Source organism: Myotis daubentonii, chromosome 8 (genome assembly GCF_963259705.1).
Source record: "Myotis daubentonii chromosome 8, mMyoDau2.1, whole genome shotgun sequence".
NCBI lineage: Eukaryota > Metazoa > Chordata > Mammalia > Chiroptera > Vespertilionidae > Myotis > Myotis daubentonii.
The window spans coordinates 32095812-32110392 of NC_081847.1; the positions used below are offsets into that span (position 1 = coordinate 32095812).

At 46.3% G+C, this 14581-nt stretch overlaps 1 protein-coding gene across 5 annotated transcripts in view; it reads right to left on the bottom strand.

Moving 5' to 3' along the window:
• Positions 1-9170, bottom strand: part of STK35 (serine/threonine kinase 35) — a 42754-nt gene extending 33584 nt beyond the window's left edge. For 2 of the 5 annotated variants that reach the window (XR_009454052.1, XM_059705749.1), the window contains exons 1-2: positions 8687-9170; positions 7502-8102 (exon numbers count right to left, since the gene is read on the bottom strand). Coding sequence is in view for 3 of the 5 variants with exons in the window: in XM_059705749.1 (XP_059561732.1) it covers positions 7502-8102; positions 8687-8992 (907 nt within the window). In the remaining 2 variants the exon portion in view is untranslated. Of the gene's footprint in view, positions 1-7501; positions 8103-8660 lie in introns of all 5 variants that reach the window. The other 3 variants (XR_009454053.1, XM_059705748.1, XM_059705750.1) reach the window with 2 other exon arrangements.
• Between the last annotated feature and the right edge of the window lie 5411 nt (positions 9171-14581).

The following is a 14581-nucleotide window of genomic DNA, read 5'->3' on the forward strand; positions in this document are numbered from 1 at the left end:
GACTTAAATATGCTGAGATGCTAGATCAGCATATGTGTCACAGATCTTAAAAATGCTCAATCCATTTGACATAATAATCCCATTCAAGCAATTTATTCTAAGTGAAGAGTACCAAAAAGACAAAAAACAAAAACAAATCCCCTACCACCACTAGCAACAAAAAAGATACACCAACACCAAAAACAACCAGAACTGGTATTCCATACAGCACAGTAAAGGGGAAGCGTTGGAGACAACTATCCAAGAGTAGTTGACAGTTAATTTATGATTACCACTTAGTTTAAAGGCCAGTTATACTTCAACAAAATTTACTTAAATAAAAAAAACATGTCATAAGTTTAATGACAAGTTAAAAAAAAAGATATAAAATTGTAATATTGGAGAAAAAGGATTAGAAAGGAAACTAGAAAAATGAAGTTTGAAATTTGTTGACTACTGCCATCCCTGTTCTTGATTAGTTAAGAATTATACATTAACGTATTTTTAAAGAAGTGGCACAGCTGAAGATCTCAGTTCTGAGAAGCTGCTGAAGACAAGGACCCAGCTTAGCATGTCTTCCCAAGGAAAAGAGGAGCATACAGACCAGCGGTTCTCAACCCATGGGGGTCCAGACCGTTTTAGCGGTCGAACGACCCTTTCACAGGGGTCGCCTAAGACCATCCTGCATATCAGATATTTACATTACGATTCATAACAGTAGCAACAGTACAGCTATGAAGTAGCAACGAAAATAATTTTATGGTTGGGTCACAACATGAGGAACTGTACTTAAAGGGCCAGAAGGTTGAGAACCACTGATATAGACCAACCTCTTGTCCCCGTCTCAATGACCTTGGGCTGTTACTGTAAGACAGTGATGGCGAACCTACGACACTCATTTGTTTGGTTGATTTTTGTTAAATGGCATTTACATATATAAAATAAATATCAAAAATATAAATCTTTGTTTTACTATGGTTGCAAATATCAAAAAATTTCTATATGTGACACGGCACCAGAATTAAATTAGGGTTTTTCAAAATGCTGATACGCCGAGCTCAAAAGGTTCGCCATCACTGCTGTAAGATGTTGGGGGTAGGGAGGTCCAGTGTCAACACAGCAGGGTGTGTTCAAAGTACTTCTTAAGATTAGTCAATGTCATTGTGCACTAGGGAGTGGACCCCTTAGGGTGGCTGCCAGAGAAACACAGTGTTTCACAGAAGCCAAGAGGCCAATTATGAACCCATAGGCCTAGAAGAAAGGACAAGGAGACAGCCAGGTCTGCGGTCAACATCATCCCCACTCTTGCACCTCCATGGCCATGTGACCCTGGGCAAATGTCTAAGAGGCTATGAATAGGGCATGCAGCCATGTAAATTAAAGACATCCAGAATTTGAGTCACTAAATAGGGCTTCTGGCCATAAGGACCCTAAAGGCCATATTGGAGGTAAAAATAAACTGATGTTCTATTAGAAAGCTAAGCTCTCCTAGAATTTTTACATACTATAAAAAGCCCTACCCAACACAAGCTCAATTAACCAAAGCTCTCAAGTAAGGGTTGTTTCTATCTCCTGGGTTCTGGGATCTAAAATCCCCAGTGCACACAGAAGGAAGGCAGTTGGGTGGTAGCAAGAGAGAAGTCTGCCTGGTTGTCCCAAGACATTCAAGAACAGAACAGAAAGGAGGTAAAGGGTGCCTGGCAGCTGAGACATTTAGAGAAGGCACCGACAGAAATCAGCAGTGCCACAAATACTGAGCATACAGACCAGTGATTCTCAACCTTGGCTGCACATTAGAATCACCTGGGAATCTTTTTAAAATCCTGATTTCTGGGCCTCATCCTCCGGAAATTCTGTTTCTTTGTTATGGGGTGGGGCCACAACATTAGTAACAAACAATTTCCAGAGGATGAGGCCCAGAAATCAGGATTTTAAAAAGATTCATTACTAATGTTGTGGCCCCACCCCATAACAAAGAAACAGAATCCAGAAATCAGGATTTTAAAAAGATTCCCAGGTGATTCTAACCTGCAGCCAAGGTTGAGAACCACTGATATAGACCAACCTCTAGTCCAAGTCTCAATGACCTTGGGCTGTTACTGTAAGATGTTTGGGGGTGATTACAGATCTTAAAAATGGTTTCACACAGAAACCAATGGCTACTAAAAAAGGTTTCCCCAGGCAATATATAATTAAAATTAAATAATAGCCATTGGTTTCTGTGTGAAATATGCTTCTGCCCACTTAACAATCCAGAAGAACAGAACCACTCAGAACTTAAGCCACCTGTCCCAAGAGTGCAGCACAGCTGTTAGTGCCTCAGTTGCCTCACCTGTAGAATAGGGATAATTACAGTATTGACTTCCAAGGGTGGTTGTGGGGACTGAATCAGTCAACAGGTGTAAAACCTTCAGAACAGACCTGGCACACTGCAATCTGTAAGTTTTAGCTCTTATTAACAGTGTGAAACTAGAACCAACACCTCCGGACTCCAAGTCAATACCAGTGTTCTACTGTATCCCATTAATTTCCAAGGCCCCTAATGCTGCCTTTTACCTATGTCACTGTCATGAAAGCCAAAGACCACCATTCAGCTCTCTGCCTTCACTAGGGGACTCCCTAAACTCTGAGACTCCAAGCAGAGCAGAGAACTCAGAGTTGCTTTCTAGAGCAGCGGTCACCAACGGGTGGTCCGCAGACCACTGGTGGTCCTTGATGTCCGAAAGGTTGGCAACCGCTGTTCTAGAGGCCTGGGCACTGATGACCTGGTACTGAGCCCAAGGTTTCCCCAGGCAATCAACAGGCTGGGGGGAGTTTTCAGGCTGACAACCAATCCACTACTAAGACCCTGGTCTCCCTCCCCTCACTATACTCCCCCTCATCCTCCCCCGCTCCCCCCAGCTTACTAAAGTCTACTTCCTTCCCTGTTTCTCCTTGCCTCTATACTCCCACAGGGAACCTCTACTGTTTTCTGGGATACCCATCACTCCTGACCTTCCGCTGGGATCATCTGGGCATATGTCTTCTGCCCGAACGAGGACTTTGTGTTGCCTCTTGTAATACAGTGCCTGGCTCACAGTTATCACTGGGCATCGGTGCACAGACACGACTGCCTCCCAAGGGCTGAGATTCCCACCCATGTCAAGCCCCTAAAGGTACCCCAAGAGCAGCAAACATCAAATAACTGGTAAAGCAGAGCTACTGTTTACCAAGTTTGGATAAGCTAGGTTCCTCGCTTTCTAATTTGGTTTTATGAGCCTGGAGAGTTTGTCCTGGTTTTTTTAGTTTGTTTTGTTTTGTCCTTAGGATCAATGTGCACTTTAACAGAAAGCACCAGAATTTCTGAGTTTTACACTGACCTCAAGGCTTGCCTGCTGTCTTCTAAGTGGTAGTAATCATGAATTTAGTTTTAGGTGCTTTAGCAAAGGAAACAAGGAGATAAAAATGAACTGTTGCCCTAACCGGTTTGGTTCAGTGGATAGAGCGTCGGCCTGTGGACTCAAGGGTCCCGGGTTGGATTCCGGTGAGGGGCATGTACCTTAGCTGTGGGCACATCCCCAGTAGGGGGCGTGCAGGAGGCAGCTGATTGATGTTTCTCTCTCATCGATGTTTCTAACTCTATCCCTCTCCCTTCCTCTCTGTAAAAAATCAATAAAATATATTAAAAAAAAAAGAACTGTTGATGCCTTAGCATTTAAAAGTTAAATAAAGACACTAATTCATTAACCAAACAATTCACAGGATTGCTAATCTGGTGTTTAAACGCCTGGAGGCTCTCCGGAATGCCACCACTAACTCCTTTGGGGCAAGTCCTATGCTTTTATGGTCTTCAGTTTCCTTCCCGGTGAAACAGAAAGCCAGATCGACACCTAAGACCGCTATGGACTCTGCAGCTTCTGTTATCTACATCACGGTCTGGGTAGGACTTGTTCCACATATGTTTAGAGAGAAAAGGACAGACACAGAAGTCTATTAAACAAGGTTAGAGAAGACCAAGAACTGAATTTAAAAGCTGCCCTCTTCTTTTAGATATTGGATTATTTATGTGTCAAAATAATTTGTTAAGACTATAGAAATGCCTCTGAGCGTTCACTAGAGAGCTGATACTAATGTTGGGAAAACACTATTCTCCATTTGGCCCAACTGTGAAATAAATGATTCCACCTTCTCTCTTCACTACCTACCCACATGTCCTAGGCTCCCTTCTTTCAGGCCCACCTTCTCTGCCAACTTCTGATTCTCATTCCTGTTAATTCTTTACAATATTCTGTAGGAAGCCCTTGTTAATGAGCCAACCTGCTTTTCCCTCCTGTGACCCGATTAGAATTTAAGTCTTCTACAGATCCTCAAACTTTCCAAATTAAGTTCCTTTAGGACAAGTCCAGACCATTCATTAACCATAGTGAAGGAGGAGACAGTCTGAGAATGAAGAGCCTGTAAAATACAGTGAACTAAATAACACTACAGGGACTCAGTAAAAGTATAGAGTACAGGCATACCTTGTTCATTGTGCTTTCCTTTTTTTTTTTTAAACCAACTGAAGACCCTCCACCAGCAAAAAGATTCCACTGGCTCCATTGTGATGTGGACCACACCTACTGGAGGAGGTGTGCCTGTACGTAGATTTGGTTCAACTGAGACCTTAAGGCAGAGGAACCCTTTTGTTCTGTTTCAAAATTACCCTAAACTGCTGAAGACCGGAAAAGGTGGCTACAAAGGATTTTCTCCTTAAATGACAGCTGAGCCAGATTATCTCTAAGATACCTTCCAGCTCTAACATTCCTGAATATCAATATGTTGTAAAGTCAGCACCACCCCGCAGAGTAAGACTGCTAAACTTTGGAAGCTGAAGCCAGGAAAACGGAGTAATTTGGGTATGTGTTCTCCACTTTAAATATTTATAGCAAAAAAGTGTTCTTCACTTTAATATTAATAGCAAAGGACAAATAAACAAAAAACCCTGGATGCCTATTTACTGCTTTCTAAATTAACACGACATGTAAATTTCAATGTGAGTTTCATAAGTGGAGGCAATGTCACTTCAGTGCTCCATCTCTGAGTCAAGAACATTACCTGACCCATAATAGAAGCTCATATATTAACACTCCAAACTACTGAAAGGAACATATTAAGTGACCTAAAGCAACATACTTCATTTCTATAGCTGTTTTAGTTCACAAAGGAAGAAAATACCAATGTTTCTGTCAACTAGGTGCTCCTAGGAAATGGGATGTGTTCCATGGTCAAACAAGTTTGGGAGACTTGTACAAGAACACTGCCCATCTCAAAGGGGATGATGGCAGAAGATTCAAAATACAGCCTAAACGTACTGAGGCAATGAGGTCCTCCTTATCTGGGCACTTACTGACACGCCCTGGCTGCACAGCAACCCGATGTCATCTTAGGGATAAAGGAATGCTCCCCACAGCCTTGAAACAACTTGTCCCAAGTCCCATGCAATCGGTTCCAACAAACCATGATAAAAGTGAGTTTAACTCCAAAGCCCATGGTATCAACCACTGTTTACTGTGGAGTTGTGACAAATTCTCCAGGTGGGGGAAGTTTTAATAGTGTACAGTTGACTCTTGAACAAGGGCTTGAACTGTATATGCTGATTTTTTCAATAAATACTATAAATTTATTTTTTATGAAATTCTTTTTTTTAAATATTTTATTGATTTTTCACAGAGAAGAAGGGAGAGGGACAGAGAGTTAGAAACATTGATGAGAGAGATCGATCAGGTGCCTCCTGCATACCCCACACTGGGGATGTGCCCGTAACCAAGGTACATGCCCTTGACCGGAATCGAACCTGGGACCCTTCAGTCCGCAGGCTGACGCTTTATCCACTGAGCCAAACCGGTTCGGCTCTTATGAAATTCTTAATAACATTTTCTTTTTTTTTCTAGTTTACTCTATTGTAAGCATCCTATATAATAAAGATTTAGTATGCAAATTGTCCCCTGTCTGGGAGTTTGACCAGGGGGCGGGGCAGCAGCCTCTAGTACAGTGTATAAAATACATCAGTAAGGCTTCTGGTCAACAGGAGGCTAATGACCAGACCACTCATTTCAGAGAAAGGGGTCTGAGAGTCAAGTGAAGAGCTTATAAGATACAGCTGAGCTAAAAGAATCTACTAGAAAATCTTTTCAAAACAAATATGTATATTCGCCCTGGGGGGAGCGTGTGCTTTTCGGGATGGATGGGGCAGGAATGGGCAAATAAAGCGAAAGCCTATTTTGAAAAAGGATCCCAGGTGATAGTCATCATGTCCCTCAACCCACCGTCAAACAATGACTTGAAATGGGACAGGGAGTTCTCTTGGGATGAGTTTGTAAGATCTTAAAGTCAGACAAAAGTTCCAAACAAAATGCCCTATCCAAACCCACCCCAAATCCTCTCCATTCTTAAAGGTTCATCCTGGGGTAGGGAGGGCACCATTACCAATTTGAAAGGATCTAGGCCTTGAAGCAAGACAAATCTGGATTCACAGCACTTGATTTATAAAAGAGTTTGTAAAGAAAGCAGCAATACAACGTGACTTCCCTTATAAACTGATTAACCTTCATCATTGTTCATGTCTAATCATTAATTTCACCATTTACAGAAAGAGGAAGGACTTCTAAAATTATCACCTAAAGTCACTTCTGGAAGACCATTAGGACCTGGTTGGGACTCAGAGGAATAACCTCAGACCCTCCTAGCCCATGGCCCTCTCCTCTCTGAACACGAGCAAGATGTGTGAGTGCCGAGAACCCAGGATGGCCTCACTCCCTCACTGCGATGAAAACTCGGAAGCTAGGACTGCCTTCCCAAGGCAGGCGAAGCCCCCTGCCTCACTGAGCCCAGTCTTTCCGGTAAATAAAACCACTTCCATGCCAGCCTCTGAGGATTAAGAAACCGTTTAAGACTGTAAAGTGGGAGAAAAAGACGTTAGATATTGTGATGTGAGAGCTCTGGGCCCACCTGGGGGGTTAACTATTCCGCTGGCCCCAGAGGGCTCGGCCAGAAAGCCGGCAGCCTGCGGACTGCCCTGGGACGCCGGGCCGGCGGTCTCGGAGGAAAAGGAAGAGTAGGAAGCAAGAGTTTGGGGGGAGGAGCTGGGGGAGGGGGCCGTGAGGATATCTGGAACCAGGCAGGGAGGGGAAAGAGGAGAGGCCCTGGAGAAGGAGGGGGCTTATGCAGTTCTTCCACCAACTCTGAACCCACCCCCTCCCCTCCCGATCTTAAAAGTACTAGTCGTTCCTTAATGGCTCGCACGCACTGAGCACTTATTGAGACAATGATTAGAACTCAGCGAGCGCTTGTTATGAAAATACCAGTTAACGTCCGTCCCAGGGACCATTCGAGGTCCCAGGCTGCGACGCGGGCCCCAACGCCAGGGCCCGGAGAGAGAGGAGGGTGTGTCCGGGCCCGGGGTGACAGGACCCAGTGGTCCCGAGGTCACTTCTGGCCCAGCCGCCCGCAGCAGCGGGTCCCGGCCCCGCGCGGGCGGGCCGGTCCCGGTCCGCCGGGCTCCTACCTTTGAGCGAGGTCTCCACCAGGCGCAGGTAAAGCTGCGAGTTCTTGTTGCCATGGCTCATGCGCTGGGCTAGGCCGTTGCGCTGCAGGACACACTCCTCAAACTGCACCACGTTCTGGTGGCGCCGCTTGAGGCTGGTCAGGGCCCAGAACTCCGCCAGCGCCAGCTCCACGTTTTCCGGGGCGTCGCAGCGGATCTTCTTGACCGCCACCCGGGCCCCGCTGCGCCCGGCCACGGCCTCGTAAACCACGCCGTAGCTGCCGCGCCCGATCTCGGCCACCAGGCTGTAGCGCGGCTGCGCGGACCCGCCGCCACCCTCGGGCCGCCGCCGAGCCAGGTAGGCCTCGCCGGGGGCTTCGGCCGCCACCGGATCCATGGCCTGGGCCGCAGCCACTGGCCTCAGCTTCGCGCTGGGCGCCCGCGGCACTGGGCTTCGCCTTTTCCTCTCGGGGCTTTGTGTACCTCGGCGGGCGCCGTCCGCCTCCCCCGTTTCCATGGCTGCGGGCGGCGGGGGGAGCAGCAACGGCGCTGCCCGGTCCCCCCCTGCCTCATCCCTCCGTCCGGCCCCGGGACGCAGAGGAGCGGGTGCTTGGGTTGTGACCTGCGGGTGAAAGAATCGGTTAAACGACCAGGCCGAGGCGCGGAGGCAGGGAGCGCAGACCAGAGGGCGCCCCACCTCCTCCTCCTCCTCCTCCGGCCGCCGCGGCCCCTTTAAGACGGAAGCCACCGCGGCTGCTGGAACCCGGGAGGGGAGGGGAAAGCGGGAAAGACGAAACCACAGGCCGTGGCTCGGAGGGGAACTGGAGAGAAAAGCAACACCCCCACCACCTTCCCAGTTAACTGATCGTCTAGGAGTAGGAAAAACAAGTTCTCGCAGACTTTACGAGTTATTACAATCGCCTTAAGAAGCCACTCAGACTGTGGAAATCTTGTTTCCTGCCCGCCTCCCTGTGGGATCCCCCCTCCCTGCTTCCCGCCTAGTGTTCTCCAGCGTGTAAACCGTCCATTGAATTAAGTCCGAGCGGAGCCGAGCAGACCGACTCACGTCTCCAGGGCGGCGGGTGGAGAGCGCCGGTTTAAACTTTCGGCGGCCCTGCGTGCGCCAGGTCCCGGGCCCGGGGCCCGAGGCGGTGGGGAGAGCTCCAGCCCCAGCACTTACTTTTCCTCCGCAGACCGCGACCTTACCTGGCCGGAGCCCCTCCACTTCCGGACGGCGGGTTTCCCCCCAGGAGTCTCGGGCTGGGGATGGTGCGCTCCCGGCCGGGGCTGCCTTAGGTACCGAGCCGCGCGGGAGCCGATGGCCCGCGCCGGGCGTGCGCCGGAACCTGGTGCGGCCCTGGAGATTGCCGCGGCGCGCGCGGGGGAGAACCTGGCGTCCGGGCTCCCGCGGCTCTGCACGCGCTCGCGCCAGCTGAGCCCTTTACATAACCGCTTTACATAAGGCGCGCCTTCGGCGGGCGCTCGGGCCAGCGGGGGCTCCTGGTGGCCCATGCCCCGGAGGCCAGCCGAGCACCGAGCCGAACGCTTTCTGCCGAGGTCGACGGAGCAGCCGCAGACGGGGCCCAATCACAGGCGAGAACAGCCAGACTCCGAACGTAGGCGCCAAATTCCCGCGATCCGCCGCGGCCCCGGGTCTCCGCCGCCGCCGCGCACGCACCGCAGCCTCCTCCGCCTGTACTGAGCGAGGATGATCTGCACGCAGGAGGCGCGTAATAAATACGAATTGGTAGACAGGATTGGTCGGTTTGGTGGATTTATAATAGCTTCTTCCTGGGAACCGCCGGGCTAGGTTGGAATCGACACCCCGCCTCCAATTAATCCCTTTATCTTGGGTAAATCATTTCTCAGATTGGAGCCTCATTTTCCTCTTCTGCAAAATAGGTAGACTGAGCCTTACCTCCAGGGTTGCATGGATTTTTATATATTTTGTTCACTGCTGTGTGCCCCAGTGCCTAGTAAATGCCCAATATTTGTTAACAATCTACAGATATTTACTAAATTCCTGTAATGTGCCAGGCTCCCTTTTTAAGTCGCTAAAGAGCAGCGAACAACAGTTTCTATCTTAATTGAAGTTCGGTACCAGGTGAGACAAATCAAGTAGGTCACCTTGGGCAAGTTAATCAACCTTCTTGTGTCTCCATTCCTCATCTGTAAGATAACAATAATTGTAGGATTCACTGAGCTTGTACTATTAAAGCACTTAGAACAGGACAGGGCCTTGCACACAAAAAAATAGGTATTATTAAAGACACGATATAGCTTTTTACAAGAAGTGTAGTGGAGGAAAAGAATGAGCTAAAGAGTTCCTGGGGATTGGGGACAGGCCATTGTGATAGTGTGATCACTTAAAAACTCTTTTATATGTAAAATTTCAAAGTTATGTATAAATTGCAAGAATAGTGAAGAATTCTTATGCTTTTCAACCAGAATAAGAAATTGCTGTATTTTGCTGCATTCTCACTATCACGTTTCTCTTGTGTATATGTGTATAAAACATGAATTTTGTTTTTTTTCCCTAAATCATTTTAGAGTAAGTTTCAGATATCATGTCCCTTTATCACCATATGCTCTGTGTGTATTTCCTGAGAACAAGGATGTTCTCATGCATAATCTCAGTACAGTTATCAAAATCAGCTATTTTAATAATATGATTCTTTTACTTAATACACCTTCCATATTTAAATTTTGCTAATTGTCCCAATAATGTCCTCTACGGTATTCCCAAGGATCCAGTTGAGGATCACTTGTTGCATTTAGTTGTCATGTCTCTTTACCTTCCTTTACTCTGGAAGGAGGATTACTTAGCCCTTCATCTTTCATGCCCTTGGCTTTTTTAAAGAGTGTTGGAGAGTTATTTTGTAGATGTCCCTAAATTTGGATTTATCTGAAGTTTTTTCATGATTAGATTCAGGTTATGCATTTTGTCAGGAATACCACAGAAAGTTGGGTTCTCAATGAATCACAATGGGAGGCACATGATGTTGATTTGTTCCAATGCTGGTGATGTTAACTTTGATCATTTGATTAAGGTGGTGTCCGCCACGATACTCCACAGAAAAGTTAACTCTTTTTCCCTTTGTAGCTATTAAGCATCTTATGGGAAGATATTTTGAGACTCTCCTGTTCTTCATCAGACTTTCAGCATTCATTGATGATTCTTACACGGATCAATTATTATTGTTGTTGCAAAATGGTGATTGAAAGGCCTCTGTATTGGTCTGTTAGGTCTGCCCATAATAAAATTCCACAGACTGGTGGCTGAACAGAAATTTGTTTTCTCACAGTTCTGGGGGCTAGCGGTTCAAGATCAAAGTGTTGGTAGGTTTGGTTCCTCCTGAGACCTCTACTTGGTTTACAGATGGCCTGCCTTCTGACTGTGTCTCACAAAACCTTTCCTGGGATACCTTTTCCTCAAGGACACAAATTAGATCGGATTAGGAGCCCAATGGACTCTAACTTTATCTCCAAATACGTTACATGCCAAGGTACTGGGGGCTTGTGAATTCAGCAGGCAAATTTGGGTAGCGTTGAAGTTGGGTGTGAGGCACAATTCAATCCATGACAGTCTCCGTGAGATATGACATCGAGCTGAGACCTGAAGCCAGCCATGCTAAAACTAGTGGAAAGGCATTTAAGGAAGAGGGAGCAAGTACAGAAGCCATGACACAGGGACAAAATTGATGTTAAACTTCAGCCAGTTGGTGAGAGTGTAAAACTGTACAATCACTTGGGGGAAAATAATCCGGCAGCTTTTTATGCATCTACCTATGGCCCGCGATTCTATGCTTTGGTATTTATCCAAGAGAAATGAAAACTTATGTTCACAAATACATTTGCATAAGAATGTGTACAGTGGCTTTTCCCATTAGAGTCCCAAATTGAACTCCGATGTTTATCGAGAAATGAATGGAGCCCTAGCCGGTTTGGCTCAGTGTGGATAGTGTCAGCCTGTGGACTGAAGGTTCCTGGGTTCAATTCGTGTCAAGGGCACGTACCTAGGTTGCAGACTTGATGGTCCTAGTCAGGGCGCATGCGGGAGGCAACCAATGGATGTGTCTCTCTCACACCAATGTTTCTCTCTGTCTGGCTCCCCCCTCCCTTCCATCCTCTCTAAAAATCAATGGAAAAATACCCAATGAAATGCTGCTTGGGGGAAAAAAAGGAATGAAGTATTGATACAATAGCATGAATGAATCAAAATAATTACACTGAGTAAAAGAAGCCAGGCACAAAAGTGAACATACTGGATTATTCTAATAAACAATTCTTTTTTTTTTATTCTTTTTTTTATTTTTTTTTTATTTTAGTAAATCTTTATTGTTCAGATTATTACATTTGTTCCTCTTTTTTTCCCCCCATAGCTCCACTCCACCCAGTTCCCACCCCACCCTCTGCCCTTACCCCCCCACCCACTGTCCTCATCCCTAGGTGCACAATTTTTGTCCAGTCTCTTCCTGTATCTCCCACACCCCTTTCCCCACCAAGAGTAGTGAGTCCATTCCCTTTCTATGTCCCTGATTCGATTATAATCAACAGTTCATTCTGTTCATCAGATTATTTATTCACTTGATTCTTAGATTCACTTGTTGATAGATGCATATTTGTTGTTCATAATTAGTATCTTTACCTTTTTCTTCTTCCTCTTCTTAAAGGATACCTTTCAGCATTTCATATAGTACTGGTTTGGTGGTGATGAACTCCTTTAGCTTTTCCTTATCTGTGAAGCTCTTTATCTGACCTTCAGTTCTGAATGATAGCTTTGCTGGATAAAGTAATCTTGGTTGTAGGTTCTTGGCATTCATCACTTTGAATATTTCTTGCCACTCCCTTCTGGCCTGCAAAGTTTCTGTTGAGAAATCAGCTGACAGTCATATGGGTACTCCCTTGTAGGTAACTGACTTTTTTTCTCTTGCTGCTTTTAAGATTCTCTCTTTGTCTTTTGCTCTTGGCATTTTAATGATGATGTGTCTTGGTGTGGTCCTCTTTGGATTCCTTTTGTTTGGGGTTCTCTGTGCTCCCTGGACTTGTAAGTCTATTTCTTTCACCAGGTAGAGGAAGTTTTCTGTCATTATTTCTTCAAATAGGTTTTCAATATCTTGGTCTCTCTCATTTTCTGGCACCCCTATAATTCTGATGTTGGTACGCCTGAAGCTGTCCCAGAGGCTCCTTACACTATCTTCATAAACAGTTCTTGAACATGCATAACTAGTTTGTAGTGGCATAAAGCACATCAGTAGTTGGGGTGGGAAAGCAGGGATGGAATACAGAGGGGTACGAAACTTTTCAGGGTGATGGATTTGTTATCTTGAAATTCTCGTGTGTGAATAGTTTCAAGGGAAATGTGCTAAAACACTTCAATACTTTCAATAGGTGCTGTTTATGTACATTAATTTTACAGCTTCACCTCAATAAAGCTATAAAAAATGGAGGAAAAAGTATATATGATTCCATTATAAAGTCAAGCAACACTGAACCATGGTGGCAGGAATTATACCAGTGGTTATCTTTGGGGTGAGAATTGAGAACTAAGGGACACAAGGCAATTTTCTGGGTGGTAGCATTTTATTGTATGCATATTATACTGCAATGAAGTTGATGTAAAAGGTGAAAAAACAAAATCCTGCCACCAGAACACCCATATCTTTACTTAGAGCTTCGAAGGGCCAAAGGCGGCCTGGTGCTCAGCAGGGCTGGCCATTCCTGCAGTCACTGGCCCTGTAGGCTGAGCAGGGCCCGTGGAGTCTCTCTTCTGCTTAGTTTCCTGACCTGGATTTTAAGAGACGGGGTCTGAAGGTCTCGGACAGGGGTCCTCAAACTTTTTACACAGGGGGCCAGTTCACTGTCCCTCAGACCGTTGGAGGGCCGGACTATAGTTTAAAAAAAAACTATGAACAAATTCCTATGCACACTGCACATATCTTACTTTGAAGTAAAAAAACAAAACGGGAACAAATACAATATTTGTATTTGCATGTGGCCCGCGGGCGGTAGTTTGAGGACCCCTGGTCTAGGATATCCACAAGGTGTGAAATCCTTTTGTATGCTGTGAGAAGGACCAGCTACTTGCAAAATTGTTGCTGGCTTGAGCATTTTTTTCTTGAGTTGCAGCAGTAACCTATTCTTGGTATGGCTAATAGCCAACTTTTACTAAAGTTTTCTATCTGTCAGGCACAGAAATGAGCCAAGAATTCTCATGCCCATCCTGTGATGTAGTTACTATCATTAGCTCCATTTTACAGATGAAGAGACTGAGGCAGGAGGTCACACAGCTGGGATTGGAGCTGAGACCCCGGGCTTTTCACACTACCTGATCCTGCTCAGCTCTCCCTGCTCAGCATTTTCAACCAACATGCCTACCTCCATATCCCTGGAGCCTCAGACGTGACAGACACATGGCTGGAGCTCAATATTTAGTGACAGAAGAAATGGAGGAGAAAGGGAAGGGCAACAGTGAAGTGTTAGGCCCTTTCAGTGGGCCCCTCCCTGCCTCGCGGGACTGACAGAAAATAAGACATCATGGGATTATGTGACTCCAAACCTCCTTAGTTTACAGAGGACAATAAAGCAGGGTGGGCGCTGCTTTCGAATGGATGGTTTGGGAAACCTCTCTGAGGAGGTGACCTTTTTTTTTTTTAATATATTTTATTGATTTTTTACAGAGAGGAAGGGAGAGGGATAGAGAGTTAGAAACATCGATGAGAAACATCGATCAGCTGCCTCCTGCAAACCTCTCACTGGAGATGTGCCCGCAACCAAGGTACATGCCCCTGACCTGAATCCAACCTGGGACCCTTCGGTCCGCAGGCCGACGCTCTATCCACTGAGCCACACCGGTTAGGGGTGAGGAGGTGGCCTTTGAGCAGAGACCTGCCTGAAGTAAAGGCATCAGCCAGAGGCAGATTTACGAGAAGAGCATTCCGTAAAGGAGTGCAGAGGCCCTACGATGGGCGCTGGGAGGAGCTGTGGGAAATGAGAGGGGAGTGGAGGGCCGTGGTGAAGACTGGATTTGTCAAGCATTCTCCGTATTTCAAGCACACCGTCAGCGGGGTAGCTGGAGAGAGCTGACACTCAGGTAGGACG